Source organism: Euprymna scolopes, chromosome 35 (genome assembly GCF_053919585.1).
Source record: "Euprymna scolopes isolate OS-2025 chromosome 35, ASM5391958v1, whole genome shotgun sequence".
Classification (NCBI taxonomy): Eukaryota; Metazoa; Mollusca; class Cephalopoda; order Sepiida; family Sepiolidae; genus Euprymna; species Euprymna scolopes.
Genome location: NC_136516.1, coordinates 8,457,768 through 8,475,000, shown reverse-complemented (window position 1 = coordinate 8,475,000; position 17,233 = coordinate 8,457,768). Strand labels below are relative to the sequence as shown.

Below are 17,233 nucleotides of genomic sequence, written 5' to 3'. Positions count from 1 at the left end.
ATTTTACACATATAACTTTCGGCCATCTTGTTTTTAGCCAATGATATCTTTGTCTTCTTTGTTATAAAAATCGTGGAAAATCTGTTGAAAAATTTGGTCTTCCAATATTGACAGAAGCCAATTGAAGTTTCTTTTTTATTGGACAAAGATTTTCATCTTCTTTTTCTCCTTCTCTCTCTCACTTTCTCTTATTTCTTATCTTTTCCCCAGCTCTATTTCTTTTTCTTTCCCTACCTTTCTCGTCCCACCCTCTCTTTATCTCATTCCTTCTTTGTATCTCTTTCTATTTCTACCTTTCTCTATATATTCCTTTTTCTCTTCTCTCTTTCAGTCTTTTTATCTTTCTCTACCTCCTCGCCACATCTCCCTTCTTACTATATATATCTCTGTCCCAACACATGGCAACATCAAAACAGATGTTAAGCCGAATATGATGATGATATTTTCCTCCTCTTCTCTTTATCTTCCCTCTCCCTCATATATATATATCTTCAATTTTTTCTCCTTTTCCCTTTCTTTCTTTCTTTCTTTCTTTGTTTATCCATCTCTCCTTTGAGCCTTTCTAAAGGCTGAAGGTGGGGTTGAGTAATATTTGCAGCAACAGAAAAAAGCAGTTTCTAATTAAATGCTATTCTAAGATGGTTTTATAATTTCTCACTAACTCCCAGAGGAACTTTGTGCCCGCCACCCCACCATCCGTATCAAGCTGACACATTCATTCATAAGTGTGACTTTATGTGCACTTTTAGGGAGACAGGTGCACGCATAGATATGTGTCTATGTATTATACATTATGATTGGAAAGTAAATTATTTATTATTAAATGCACATAATTTATTCCTGAAATATAATTCTTACAGCAGATGAGGTGCGACCGCAAAATACTTGGTAGTTCTTACAAAGACCACATTACAGATGAGGAAGTAACCAACCGCATAAAGCAAGTTTGTAGTCCCTATGGAAACAATAATGCAGGGGAGGAAGAAGGCGTGGAGGATAGAAGAAGAGATAGGAGGATAACATCAAGGAATGGACGGACATGAGGCTCAGCAGCACCATCACAATAGCACAGAACAGACGGTAGTGGAGAGAGCTGATGAGAGTTTCTGCAGAGGTGTCCCCCAGCCAGACTATAGGGATAGATAGAAATCTTACAGAAAATGAAATATGATAAGAAATTGTACAGTATCGGTCCAGTAGTTTCTGAGAAAAAGTGGAATGGAGAGACAAACAAACAAACAAACATACGAAAATATAGAAAGTAATTCTCTATTATTAAGTACACAAACATTATTATTGAAATATAATTCTTACAGAAAATGAAATATGATAAGAAATTGTACAGTATCGGTCCAGTAGTTTCTGAGAAAAAGTGGAATGGAGAGACAAACAAACAAACAAACATACGAAAATATAGAAAGTAATTCTCTATTATTAAGTACACAAAAATTATTATTGAAATATAATTCTTACAGAAAATGAAATACGATAAGAAATTGTATAGCATCGCGTTTTATTTAGAATTCAATATGGCTACCATTATTCAACACCAGCTTCTCAAACTTCCTGGAAACCACATCAACTGATTTCACAAAGTACCTTTTTCTCCTTCTTTTAATTTTTTACTAATGAGTCGCCACTTACTAACCACATTTAAAGATAAGAGTTAATGAGATGGATAGATTGACAATTGATTGATGGTGATGAATACTATGAAAGGATTGAAAATATTTACACACGACCTACTCAAAACAATAGCCGACCTAGAAAACAGCAATTCTTCTCCTTTTGTCGGAAACATTGCTCACAGAATGTGAAGACTAGATGACAGCATAAAATGGCAGCCTCGTAACTCTCACTTCCTCTTATTTTTTCCCTTTAGTCCTCACATTCCATGTTATTGATTAGCTAATTTGTTTTATTTGGAAATTGTTATCCCATATTATTGGGAATAAAATAACATCTCGTACTTCGTTATAATAGGTCCAGACAAGACATGAAGCCACTTTATGTAAGGTTTCAAGACAAAACAAATATATATATATATATATATTTTTTTTTTCACTGTTTTTTCAACCCAAACAAGGCACAGTGCCACTAAGCCATAAGAGGCTACTATTTTGGACCAGATTTGCAGGGATATTCTGTAGGGAGTTGGGTGATGAGATGTTTGCTCGCATTATATTTGAAGGTCTGCATATCAGCACAGTCAGGGAAGCAGAGGCCTGGGAGGGAATTCCAAAGTCTAACAGTTTGAGAGAAAAAGCTATTTGAGTAGAAGGTTTTACAGCATTTAGGGATCTCTACAGTGTAGGAGTGGGATTTTGCTGCTTGTCTGGTTTGTCAGGGGTATTTACGTCAAAGGGGTACAAGTAATTTGAGTTCATCCAAGTACTTACCATTAAAATACTTGTAAAACAGGCACAGGAATTCCTCATTTCGGCAATGGGACAGAGGTTAGAGTTGCAGGATCTATTAGGTTGGTGATTCTACTACTTCAAGGTCAAAAACCAACCAACAATAAGTATTAGATGAATAAATCTTCACCCGGAAAACAGCAACTCTTCCCACTTTGTCAGAGCATCGCTCATGGAATATGTTATATCTATCTAATATATAATTCTTAAATGTCTGTGTGTTTGTATGTCTGCTAAAAACTTTTGTCATGTGCATTGTATGCTCATGAATGTGACATCGTTAGAAAGAGCAATCTCTCGGACAAAAAATATCGAAGAATTGGAAAAAAAATTGTCTATTATTTCGTGTAGAAATATTGTTTTCTTTGAAGAGGCAGTCAGATAAAAACCTGCATTTTGATGCAATTTGCAAACTGTGCGTGCATGAATTGTCTATACCTTCTTTCATTTTTTTAGCTAAATTTGCGATGCTATAGCATCTGCATAATCGTGGCCACATCGATAAGAGTGTTCAGTTACTAACTTCAGTTATGCAAGTTCGTGCCTGGCATGTCATTTTTTTTTCTGTTTCTGCTTACAAAATTTTGCTTTCGGTTTGCTTCCAACTGATGACACTCAAGTCACTTTAAAAAATTTTTTTTTTTACGCTGACCGCCCGACTTCATGTCGCAATTCCCACCACTCCGTCATAATTTGTTTTTCGACCTGGCAACACCCCCACTCCTAGTCAATATATATAAAAGGCAAATGTGGCATGCACATTTTTGCATGTCCAAGAAAGGCTTTTTTCGCCAAGTTTCTCAGGTGGGTTACTCTTTATATACCCCCTAGATCATAATATGTACCATTTGCGAACATGCATCGCGTTTAGAATTATTTACGTCGACTTTTATAAAATTCTTCCTATTTCGGCTTCTCACGTGTTCGTTCGTCTTTTTCATATAAAAGCGAAACTGATCTGAAGTGAAGGTGCAGTGCCCAGCCTTCGTGCTGGGAACGTCCAGAAAGCAATGGCCATTTGATCAATGTGGGGGAAACTCCTATATCAGACAATTACCATTCATATGGACACTCTCCTCCAACATTTTGGCGAAATAAAGTCAGGAAACAAAACCAAAATAACTACCTTGCAGTAAAAGTTCACTGCGGGACTTCTATGGTGTAATCATTAAAATCGCACACCTGCCAATATAACTTTTTAATCGTTAAAATTAAACTCTGCTTAGTTACTCTCCCTTCGTGGGTGAGTGGGTAAGTTGTCAAGTTTTTTTACACTTTCTTTTCCACCTTCGCCTTAACGTTCCGAATTCGATCCTACTTACCAAGCACACACACCTACAAACACCCGGGCAACGCTGGGTACCCTCGCTAGTAAAAAATAAAAGACAAAATAAGGGAATTGAGAGTTACAAAGTTGCTGAAAGTAAACCCAACGTCCATATTCTACTCGTCTCGTTTACCTTACAACCAAAATTTTATTTCTTTTTCTTCATGAGTTTAAAAAATGTGCAAATTAAATCTAAAAAATGAACTGGTTTCAGATCATTCCGGGCAACACCGGTTTAAAAAAAAAAAATAACATTGCCATGCCGTAAGCATCACAATTACCTATTTACAATTAATTTTTATGAACGTGTCTTAACTTTTTATTTTTCTCTATCAAACTGACTTTCAAAATTCATTCCACTGAAATTAATTATAATAATTATGAGTTGTAATTTAATTTGCTTGGTGGCAATTAAAGAAACTCCTTTAATTACGTCTAAGTGTGACTAAAAAAATTGTTTATTTACTCATACTTAGATGTAATTCGTCTGACATTTTTGTCATTGAGTCATTTCAAGTGGTGCTTACAAATTATGACAAACTTCAAGCAGAATTTTTTTGGGTCAGAGTTTCTGAGTTTTTCTAATTCTTTAATTCCATTTGAATTTGTGAAGAACCTCTTTGCAAATTACGATTATTCTAATTTGCCACGCCTCTTTGGTGATTTCTCTTTGCAACGATATTCTTAAATCAACCATTAAAAAGAATGCAAGACAATTATATGGAATAATATACGGCTGAAATTGTATTAAATATTTCATCTGATAGTCCCCAAAATTATATTTCTGGGTTTTTAAAATGTGGATTAATAATTTGGATTATTCAGATTAGTGTTCTCATCTTGATTGTTATTCGCACAACGTTTTGGCGGATGTAATCTCTAGGTTCCATTCAAAATTCTGTGTAGATTCCCGAGTTCAATAAGATACACCTGAAAAAGGTTGGAGGTTACCTCGATTGAAACGTTTTGAAAATGACATTCAAGATGAGAACAATAGTCCAAATAATCTAAATAATAAGAATGGATATGTGTTTTCCATTTTAGATCTAGAGTGAAAGACAAAACAAACGGATTTATCTTTGGAAATTTTTTTTTTTTTTTTTCAGATGATGCAGAGAATATTTGTTTATTTAATTTAATTGATTGAATGAGTTCAGTTTTATACAACGTGTCTTCAATTTTTTTTTAAATGAATGAAATATATACCATATATTTCGGCCTATAAAGCGACCGTCAGATAAGATGCGGTACAAAATTGGAGCAAATTTTCATAAATTTATCATATATCGGTTGTATAATATGACTGCTAAATCACGAAACCATGTTTGTTTAGCCAAGGCTAGAGATTGCAACACCCGGTATCTTAGGAAATATTGTTTTTTAAAGATAATTTTTTCTTTAAGGGTCGTCTTATATGCCGAAATATACAGTGTGTGTATATATATATATATATATATATATATATATATATATATATATATATATATATATATATCAAAAGAACTGTTTGACGAGGTCTTAGACTTTGCCTCTCTACTTTCTGACCTACAACCATCCGAAATGGAGATTACCAAAAATCTAGGAAAACAGTACTAATCAGCTAAAACACCCAATGGACTAAGAAGAACCAACCCGGATCATTTGACCTCTCAATGGGATCCCTGAATTCAGCAGAAGCAACCGACTTAGTTGGTCTCTTCATTCTATATAATCTCACAAAAACTGTAGATAACAAAAAACATAGGACTATATAGAGACGATGGCCTTATCATAGTTGAAAATTCAAATGGCCCTAAATGCGAAAAATTGAAAAAAAAAACCTTAACTAAAGAAATGAACAGAATAGGTCTAAAACTGGACATTAAATCTAACATAAAAACTGTTAACTTTCTCGATATAACTCTCAACTTCTCAAATAACTCATATGAACCTTACACTAAAGACAATACTTACCCACTCTACATAAACCCACTATCAAACCATCCAAAACATATCATTAAAAATATGCCTACATCTATCGAAAAAAGACTTAGTAATAATTCCTCTAAACTTGAAATGTTCAACAAACATAAAACATTTTATGAAAATGCCCTTAAAGAAAGCGGCCACCCAAACACCACCTTTAACTACATTGAACCTAATCCATCCAATACCCCAAACAAGAAAAATAGAACCAGGAAAATAATTTGGTTCAACCCCCCCTTCAATATAATGGTTAAAACGAAACTAGGCAAAAAATTCTTTCAACTAATAAACTACTACTTTCCACCCAATCACACACTGCACAAAATATTTAATAAAAACACAATTAAACTTAGCTACAGCTGCACTGATAACCTAGAACAAATAATCAAGAAACACAATAGAAAAATACTTAACAAAGATGAAAGCACAAATAACACCAGCAGAAATAATTGTAACTGCACCAACAAATGCCAATGCCCACTTAATCAGCAATGCTTACAAACAGAAGTAGTCTATAAAGACACAATTGCACCTGAAGAAAACCCAAACGACAAAAAATACTATATTGGCCTGACAGGCACATCCTTTAAAGATAGGTTTAGAGTACATAATTACTCCTTTACAAACCCCAACCACCCTACCAAAACCTCACTAACCTCCCAATATCTAGATCTAATCCAAAATAACCTTACACCAACTATTACGTGGGAAATCCTGAAAAAATCTAACGTATGTAAATCTTTAGACTCCCCATGCCTCCTCTGCTTGAACTAAACCCTTTATATATTCAGTTTTAAAGATAGAGACAAATTACTAAATAGAAAACATGAAACAACCATAAATTGCCGGCACTACAAATCCCACCTCCTTAGCAATTATACACCTTTCTGAAACATCCCCTAGACAACATCCTCTTTAGAACTGCTAAATAATACACACAATACACCCATCTACCGCAGACACCCAACTACTGTAGCATCAACACAACCAACCCCCCTACTCAACTCTCACCATATCTTATATTACCCTACCCTTTTACACATTCATCTACCCATGAATCCTACTACTCCCAACCCACTTATCAATTATGACTAAAACACCCCACATTTATATGAATGTACATACGTGGCAACTTGTATAGATATCTGTATGTATATATGTGTATTTTTTGTAGATATGCCAGAAACATTATTATATTTAATGCACCTACTTACTTGTCTATATGCGTGCATGTATCCTCACATATATGTGTATGTGCGGGCATGATTGGACCTATGCATGTATCCCTGTCTGTGTTTATGTTTATTTCTCTATATACGCGGGCATGATTATGTGTGATCATGGGTCATATGTATGCATGGATATATATTTGTGTGACTATGTCTGCATACACATGTATCTGTATGCATACATCTGCTGTCCTAGTGACTATATGTATATGTATATCTTTGTATATGCACATGAGTAGGCATATATGTACAGATGTAGCTATGCCTGGATTTATATACATATATGTGTCTGTATGTATGTGTATGCCTATATCCACAATACACTTCACACTGAAAATAAAGTTAAGCATAGCCACTGCCCAAAGCAACATGTTAGGAGCCCCCCCCCCCCTCTATGTATATGAACCTAATAGTTAACTTTTTAACCTTTATACCCCATTCAACCCCCCCCTTTTTCCCTAAAAACTATAAAATAATCCCCATCCAATAAGCAAAGCAAATCAATACAGACCCCTAAAGATTAAATCAACAACATGCATTTCGAACATAACTTCAACTTGCTTCCGTCAGGTGGTAACCCCGACGGGATAGGAACTCTGAATCTCCTAACTTCATTCTCAGCAATTACTTGGCCAAACATGGTGAGACGACAACAACTATGGATGGCAGTAATTGCTGAGAATGCAGTTAGGAGATTCAGAGTTCCTATCACGTCGCGGTTACAACCTGACGAAGGCCAGAGGAATAGTCGGCCGAAACGTCGTGAGGCAACTAAAAAAAGATGAGGATAATAGTACGCAATAAAATAAATTAATAAACAATAAGTTACTCTCTTAGTAAAACACTCTAATATTATTCGTATTTTAATTAAACTGTTTTTATTTTTAAATATTTAACCGGCTTTGCAAGCTCACTTTTTCCTGAATCAAACAATTTAAGGCGAGTCCAATCGTCGATTGATTATATTTGTGTATCTATACCTGCTTATCTATTTATCCTTTATCTATTCATTCATTTATCTACTCTTTACTTACTCAGCATAAATGTACACATCTCTGTGTATATATGTATATATGTCTGTATGTGTATATTTTTATGAATATGTATACTTGTATAATTGTATATGCTTATATATATTATATAACCCCCGCAGTATTAACTAACTTAACAAAATTAAACCATGTACTCACTTATTTATTTATTATTATTATTTATTTATCCTAACTTTACTTTATTTACTTGGTATAGATGTATACATGCCGGTATGCGTATGTATATATTTGTGTATATGTGTATATATATGTGCCTATATAGGTCTGTATATTTATATTTTATAAATATGTATTTTTATGTAATTGTGCATACATGTGCATGAGCCCATGCATGTACATGTACTTGTATGTATATGTCTGTGTATGTGTATGTGTGCATCTACTTCTTACTGGAGATCTGTATATCCACATATATGTATATGGATGGGTGTGTGTATGTATATATTTATATATGTGTGAGCATGTATTTATATCTATATATATATATATATATATATATATATGCGAGTATATGTATGTGTACGAGAGTTGCGTGTATGTGTGTATATGTCTGCATGTAGGTCCATGTACGTCTGCATGGGCATTGTTTTTATATGTGTGTGTCTATATGTCTCCATATTGGTGTGTAATATGTATGTATATGTATTATGCGTTTTTATGCGGGCATCAACGTCTGTATTAACTCTTAACTGCTTAAAAACAACTCACTATGAAATGAACAGCGACCACGAAAACCGTAAATGAAACATTGTAACTGCCAAACATGACAGCTACACTAACCCTTTCCCTCTCTCTCTCCTCCCATCTATCTCTCTCCCTCTCATCTAATTAATATACCTTATCGAACAAGGAAAAAAGTAGTCAAAATTTTAAAACCCCAAAATTGAAACTCCTATTTCCCCCCTCCTCTCATTACCCCCTCTCTTTTCTCCTTACCATTCTCTCTCGCCCTCCCCCTCCCTATATCCACATATCTCCACCCAAGCCTACCTGAATCTGCTATCCCCCCACACACAATACAACCTAATATATTTTAACCTTCAAAACTGAAATATTGTCATTACCCGCCTTCCCCCCCTATTATCTCCTACTCCAATCCCCTCCTTTTCCTCCCCCTTTTTTTTTTCTCGTATTCCTTCTAAAAACAATTCTTCCTAATATTAACCAACCATTTCTGTAAGGTCTAACGAGGCTGTTAGATCGTAAACACGGTCCAACATCCGAAACATATGTAACCAAACAGATAAAACGGTAATAAAAAATAAAACGCATATTTGCTTTGCAATAGTATTGAGCACTCTCTTCAGATTTTTATTAATTACCAGTTCTACCAAATATATATTCAGATCATTTTTTTCTATGCATTCGTTTTAAACTTTGTAATTTTTTTAATTTCAATTAAAAAATTAAAACAATTTTTTTTCCAGGTAAGAAATTCAAATTTCCTTTTGTTGATGTTGAGAACATGAAACGTAAGTAACCATTTTTGGTTGATATTTTTTTATTTCAAAGAAAGTAAACGGGATTGTATGAATTTTCCTTATCTATATACGAGGGGTGTGCAATAAGTAATGCCCCAGACCCACTTCTCATAGCAGTAGAGCAACGAAACTTGGCACAGTTATTAGTCTTTCTTTACATAGGAACCACCCAGAGTTATGCATTTCTCCCGTCGTTTGATGCAGCTCTGGAGACCGTTTTTGTAGAACACCCCGATTTCCTCAACAGTGAAGCATAATGGGCTCCTGTAATTGTGGTACCCTTTGCCAGGAAATCTGTCATCACTACTCCGTCCTGGTCCCAGTAGACTGTGAGCATGACCTTGCCAACGGAGGGATGCACCCTTGCCTTCTTTGGAGGTGGTGAGTCCAACTGCTTCCACTGCATTGACTGGGCTTTGGTCTCTGGATCATAGTGATGGACCCAGGTTTCATCCTGTGTAATCAATCTTTTGAAAAACTTTGACTCATCTTCTTGGCACCTCTCCAAATTCATCCTCGAGCACTCGACGCGTTCTCACTTCTGGAATGGTGTGAGCAACCTGGGAATCCATCTGGCAGACACGTTATGCATATGCAAATGGTCATGAATGATAGTTTCCACAGACCCTGTACTAATATTGACATCTTGGACTATTTGGCGAATAGTAATGCACCGATCTTCGAAAATGGCAGCCTCAATTGATAGATAGATGCCTCATCAATGGCAGAATGGGGGGGGAGACCAGGTCTGGGAGCTTTTTCCACAGACTTCCGGCCATGTTTGAATTCACAATGCCAGCGTTTTACAAGGTCATATGATGGGGCATTATCCCCATAAGTTTCTTTCATTTCATCAAAAGTTTCCTGTGGTGTGCGTCCTTTCAAATACAAAAACCGGATCACTGTTCGACATTCAACAGGCTTCATTTTACACCTGAGTCAATTCAAACAGAAACCACAATTAGTTCAGAGCTGTAATTTGCCACATAACCCGTAGAGATATAAATCATTGCACATGCAAAATTTCAGCTAGATCAGACAACTGGAAGTTGGTCAGGGGCATTACTTATTGCATGCCCCTCGTATCAATAAAAGTGAGAACGTATGTGCGTGAGAACACTTCTCAACCTATATACTCAACGAATTTTTGATCTACAAACTTGAAATTAATATATGGGGTATTCAGACACGTAGAAAACTTTTTAATCAGTTTTCATCTGGAAAAAAAACATTTGCTAAGAGGTAAAAAGTGACAAATTAGTATGTGGGGGGGGTCATCAAATTTTTATCTGCTTTTCAACTGTTTCATGAATGTGCATGCATGAATCATTCACATGACAGATTACTTATGTTAAGAATAAGTAGGTTTGAAAACAACTTTTAAAGAACGTGTAAAGCTGGCCTAATGCCATACTTGACTCATTGTCTTTGTATTTTGGTCAAGTATTATTTTTTTACTTACAAGAAGTGAACTGTTAGAAAAAGTATAATATTTGCATTGCATACACGTCTCAGTTGCTTATCGTTTTTTTTTTCTTCATCTTATTTTTTTTGTAAAGGAATTTAACATTACGTTTAACACCTATGGTATTTCTGTTTATAATATATATAAGAATGCAGCAGTAATTAAAATATAATAATTTTGTATATTTTACGACTGGGCAACGCCGGGTGGCCTGCTAGTACTATTATAAAACATCATACAGAATATTATATTTAATCTTGGTTATTACAGTGAGGCAGAAGAATTGAGAGATAATATCTCTACTATTATATAAAAGAAACTTTGTATGGGTGTGTGAGTTCGTTCCCTATTGACTTTGAAACGGCTCACCCGATTTTTATCAAATTTCAGATAAATGTGCTATATTTATCTGGAAATGTTCTTAGATAGGTTTTGTATGGGAATGTCTTCAATAAATATCGATAATCGAAAAAAATCCGATGAAAGAAGAAACAAGCGATTTTGACCAAAGTTAACACTAAGATCACAAGTGCATTTGAGAAGTTTTATTGGCAAACAAACAAAAAGCTCGGCGTATAGAATCAGCAGTAGTGTCTTTGATATGAGACGGGCGCACTTGAAATTAATGTTTCTGTTTAAAGTACAATTGAACCATGATACACGACTTTTGTATTTTAAACTTTAATTCAAGCCATCATATATAAAAAAAATAATTTTATAAGATTAAAACTAGGTTTTCTACAGTGCAATGTAGACTACAATGTATTGTGGACTTAGTCATTGTGGGTAAGCCTGTGAAGCTTTCTCCTGATGTATCACGATGAGTTCCCAACTGGAGCAGGTAATCAATCGATTTGACTAAAAAATGGGTGATTTCACCGATTTCGATGACAATGAAAATATGAGAGTGAAACATTTATTGATCATCAGATCACGTCGAGTCTCCCTACTTGTTAAAAATAAACCCATATAAATGAAAATAAATAAACCAATAAAAGGAACGTAACATATAAAGTTAACTTGTCGGATTTTCAAAGTTAGACTCAAATAGCATTTAAGCTGAGAAATCAAACTTTGTTGTAACTAGCCAATTTTCATTTGTTATTGTTTTACAATATTATTGGCAATATAATAACAATTTAATTTCAATTTATTTAAAAAAATACTTTATTTGGCTCAGATGACTGCTAATATGAAATATTTTTAAATGATCACCTAAAAATAATAATTAGCAAGAAAGATAACTGATAGTTGTTCAACATTCCAGAGTTTGACAGAAGCACCTGAAGAAGGCTAGAGGTTGCATTGACTAAAATGTCGTGCGAATAGCACTCAAGATGAGAACAGTAGTTCGAATAATCCACCAAATAATGGACTATTTCAATCTTTTTATTTCATCCTTTCTTTATTACCTTTAGCTGTTAATAAGCATAGAGAGAGAGAGAGAGAGAGAGAGAGAGAGAGAGAGAGAGTGTGTGTGTGTGTATGTGTGAGAGAGAGAGAGAGATACTGTGCAAAATAAGAGGTTGTATGGAAGAGAGAATGAAACAACCTACAATAAGAGAGGGTGAGGGTGATAGATAGAAGTTTAGTAAGAGATGAGTGATTTGATGGGTTTATTGCAAATTGCAGCTAATTATAGCAATTAAAATAAGTTTATTTTTTCAAACATAACTCAATCCCCAAACTGAGGAATATTTTAACATGCATTTTGTGCAGATAAAATATATAGGATATAAGTATTATGAAAATCAAACTTAGTAGAATAATGATTCACCACACGAACCCAAAGAAACTGAAACTGCAAGAAATCTCATCAGTACCCCCCCCCCAAACGCATCAACCTCGGCTACTATCACACATAATAGTTATGAAGGGTCAAGGAGGATGGAAGGACCAATGAAGACAAAGCACTAACCAAACCTCCACTAGATGAGTGCAACGGGTACTGGGATTTTAGAGAGGTATGCTGCTACTCAAATACCATGGTAGACCAATGGCTGTTGCTAGCGAGAGATCAGTGGTAAGTGGCTGTTGTGATAAAAAATGTCTTTTATAAAGGTTATCGAAAAAGTGGAAAGTACTGGAAATCTGGGGACATTTTTTGTCGTTCAGACTCCAGGAAACATCACCGGTTATTATCTTTAAGTAATGTCTGATGATGGCCGTTGTGAGAACTCCTAATGAGTACAAATTAATAATAAATATTTCCAAACTTTATAATGAAATACAAAATACAAATTTTCGGAGCAATTTTTCAAAAGATAGAGGTTTGATATAATTTCAGTTTCGGACAGGTTCACGTTCAAGCACATTTATTGAGATTTTTTTTTTGTGTCGTCAATATATTGTTACTGATAAATGTAATTTCATATATTATCAACAGCATTCTATGCAAGAGCACATAAAATAAAAGTAAGTAGGCCTCCAAGGTGCTGCTGGAATCTTCCTTCTTTCATTGAATGACATCAACATGAAAGTATGAAATCAGAACTGTGTTTGGGTTAAGATGACCTGCAGTTCGACTAATGCAAGTCAAAACCTTTTGGCCAGATCAAAGGGAAACACTGTAGCGTTGCTGTGGTAACCACATATCATTCTTGCACAAAATCCCTTTCGTATACCATTAAATATGACATTTTCTGCTGTTTTTTTTTTTTATGGATTGCAACACAATTGATAATGAACGATGAAAAAGCTTTGATTTAATCCTTAACAGAAAGGAAGAATGAATGGTATTTGCTTGTGTAGAGAGAAGCCATCTTCCCTCTTCTATGAACCTGATTCTCTGCAATTCATGATTTTTTTATACTAACGGCTAACCACAACATATCTGTTTATCAACTGTTTCACGACTGCACATGCACGAATCGTTTACATTATGTTAAGAATAAGTATGTTTGAAAACACTTTTTATGACATAGCAAGCTGGCCCAATGGTTATTGTACTTGACTCACTGCCTTTAGGTTTTGGTTTCGATCTCAGCTCGAGTATTTTTCTTTTGTTTTACTTACAAGAAGTAAACTGTTTAGAAAAAATATACTCGCATGCACGTCTCAGTTTCTTTCCGTTTTTTTTTAACTTCATTTTTTTAAAGGAATTTAACGTTACATTTAATACCGAGCATCGCCGAGTATATCTTCTACTTTATAATAATTCCATACTTCAAGTTTTTTCATCTTTACTCAGAGAAATTTATCTTATCATTCATTTTCACATGAAAGACAATTATTTTATAACCATTGATCTTGGAATAGAAGTCCAATGTTTTCTTCTATTAATCTTGACATGAAATATAATCATTTTACCATTGGTATTGACATGAAAGACAATTTGTTTACCATTGGTATTGACATGAAAGACAATTTGTTTACCATTGGTATTGACATGAAAGACAATTTGTTTACCATTGGTATTGACATGAAAGACAATCTGTTTACGATTGGTATTGACATGAAAGACAATCTGTTTACGATTGGTATTGACATGAAAGACAATCTGTTTACGATTGGTATTGACATGAAAGACAATCTGTTTACCATAGGTCTTTATAAAAGATTATTTCTTTTATCATTGATATTGACATTTAAAAAAAAGCAATTTTAGGGGGTAATTCGGATGAATCACATTTTTCACGTATTGTTGAGAATTCATGTTATTTTCTCCTTAATACAAATTTTCTTGGTTTAATTTTATTCAATTGTCTAGAACCCCCCCCCCCAAAAAAACCCCAAAAATAAAACAAAAACAAAACAAAACAACTGTGTGTATGAGAGAGGAAGATAAAAACAAGAGAGAGAGAGAGAGAGAGAGAGAGAGAGAGAGAGAGAGAGACAGACAGACAGACAGACAGACAGACAGAAAGTTACAGACGAGAGCTTTTCTCTCCCAAATTTTAAAGTTTACAGAGAAAAAAAACGAAGGCGAATGTAGCTTTCTTATTTCTTTAAATTGGCCAAATCATTGCTGACATAAGAACGTGTTACTATTTTGTCATCTTGTTGATGACGACTGCCTTGCTTTTTCTATGAAGCATTTTTGTTTTTCTTTCTCTTTTTCCTTCACCTGCTATTAAACTATTTTTCTTATCTTACACCTTAAATGCGATACGTGTTGGGTGGTCAAGGTAATTGGCTGTTTGTTAACCCCACTTCCTTCTCACTGCAATCAATGCGATTTTTGATACTTTTTTCCTGAAAGTAAAGTTGCATTTATGCATAAGTAACATAAACACATAAATGAAACAAAAACTTTGGTAGTTTTTGGTAATAATTTATTCCAACCGCATTAAATAGCATCTTCAAACCCAAAATACCATTTAACCTTGCCGAGAAAGCACGGAAATTATTCAAAGTTGTGTTTAGGGGATGGCATTCTTATTTAGATCACTTAATATATATAATCGAGCCAGAGATGTCTCGTGTCACGGGGTTCGAATCGTTCGACTGGTAGTAATCGTGACACCCTGCACTGAAGAATCCCGAAAGGATGAAACACTAGTGTCTGTAGGTATTTAATTATTATAGTAAAAAAATAATTATGACAGCCCCTTTAAGAAATTCGTTTCTTATCGTTGAGCACTTTCAGTTGAATTAAAAGTCGGTCAATTTAGCTCTTATGCGTAGATCATCGTATAACGATTTGATCACTGTCTGTCTGACGTAATGAACATTTAAATTAAAATGTTTAAAATTCAACGCTATTTCACACGGTTAATAGTAGCCGAATGGATACGGCCTCCGCTAATCGAGCCAGAGATGTCTCGTGTCGCGGGGTTCGAATCGTTCGACTGGTAGTAATCGTGACACCCTGCACTGAAGAATCCCGAAAGGATGAAACACTAGTGTCTGTAGATATTTAATTATTATAGTAAAAAAATAATAAATATATATATATATATATATTGTATAATTTTCTTTAGTTATGCAAACATTATTGTCTACATATATGCATACATGTTTCAACTCTAATTTCTTTTGAAATCCAGCATCATCAAGAATGTAATCTTAACTTGTTTAAAATGTGAATGTGCAGTATTCTTTTTTCAGACTATTTTTTTATATAAGAATTTGAAACCAGTTTAGACTACAGACCTAATGATGCTGGATTTCAAAAGAAATCACTGCTGAAATATGTATGCACATATGTAGCCAATAATATTTGTAAAATATATATATATATATATAATAATACATCACTACTTGTTATTGAGCACTATGTTATAAACATGAGCAGATACTATTGGCCTCACGACATGAGAGAAAAAAAAGGTAAACTTATATATTTCCATCAGCCAAATTTCTTGACCAATGGAAGTATACGAGTTTTTTTCTCATTGTGGGGACAATAGTCACATTTTTACTTTGAATCTTTTCCTATGAAAAAAAATTTATCAAACTATTAAGAAGCAATCTTTGCATCTACAATTTGCTCATGTTTACTGATCAACCACTCGGATTATTACAATTACTATTGGATTATTTCACTTGCATTTCAACATCTAACCAATCACCATCTTCTTTGAATTGCACCACATTTTAAAGTTTTTTTCTTCATCAAACTTGGACATCATTTGGAATGCATGCTCTTCTGCATCATTATCAACTTTTATGCAAATATGACTTCTCTCATATTTTGAAGTTTTCAATTTATGTGCTAACCAGCAAAATTATAACTTGCCTATGAATATTATTATAGTACTTTCCTCTAAGTATTAGAGCCATTCTTTGAAACTATGGAATAAGGAACATTTTACGTTTTTATTTCTTGTCAAATAGTAAATTGTAAATTCTAATTTACAAAATTTAAATTTAAATTTTCTTATAATAACGCTCTATCTCGAATATTGAGCTTTGTCAACTGGTTAGGATTGTCCTATAATATTAGTATTCATATTTATATTCATTTTAAGTTTACAGAATCATTCAGTTTGTAAACTTGAAATTTTTTGAATATATATATATATATATATATATATATATATATGAACAAATGATTAATAAAACATGTTAAAAGACATCTTGAAAAAGAGTTAAAAACATATTTAATTTTAAAAAAGGAAACACAAGATAAGTGGATAGTCCTTAATCCGTGGAGTTTCGAAGAAATACTCTCCTTCTCATCAGAGGGCAGGAATTAGCAAAATGCAGGATCGGATTTTGCATATAAAAGTATTTAATGAAACTACAAGTAAGTCACAGATCTTACTTGGTTAAAAAAAGGGTGAGGTAAGGGGAACAGGAGGCAAAATAAAAATAAAAATAAAAAGATTTCACATGAATGGACAGTCCGGTGAA

General features: G+C 34.0%; 1 protein-coding gene across 2 annotated transcripts in view; it reads left to right on the top strand.

The window, feature by feature from the left end:
- LOC145259668 (cytochrome c oxidase assembly protein ctaG-like) overlaps positions 1–17,233 on the top strand; it is a 357,953-nt gene that overhangs the window by 243,458 nt on the left and 97,262 nt on the right. Inside the window, exon 7 of one of the 2 annotated variants that reach the window (XM_080117327.1) lies at positions 9,418–9,462. The exons of the other annotated variant lie outside the window; for it this stretch is intronic. Coding sequence (XP_079973453.1) covers positions 9,418–9,421 — 4 coding nt within the window. The 3' untranslated portion in view covers positions 9,422–9,462. The remainder of the gene's footprint in view (positions 1–9,417; positions 9,463–17,233) is intronic. 2 annotated transcript variants of the gene reach the window in all.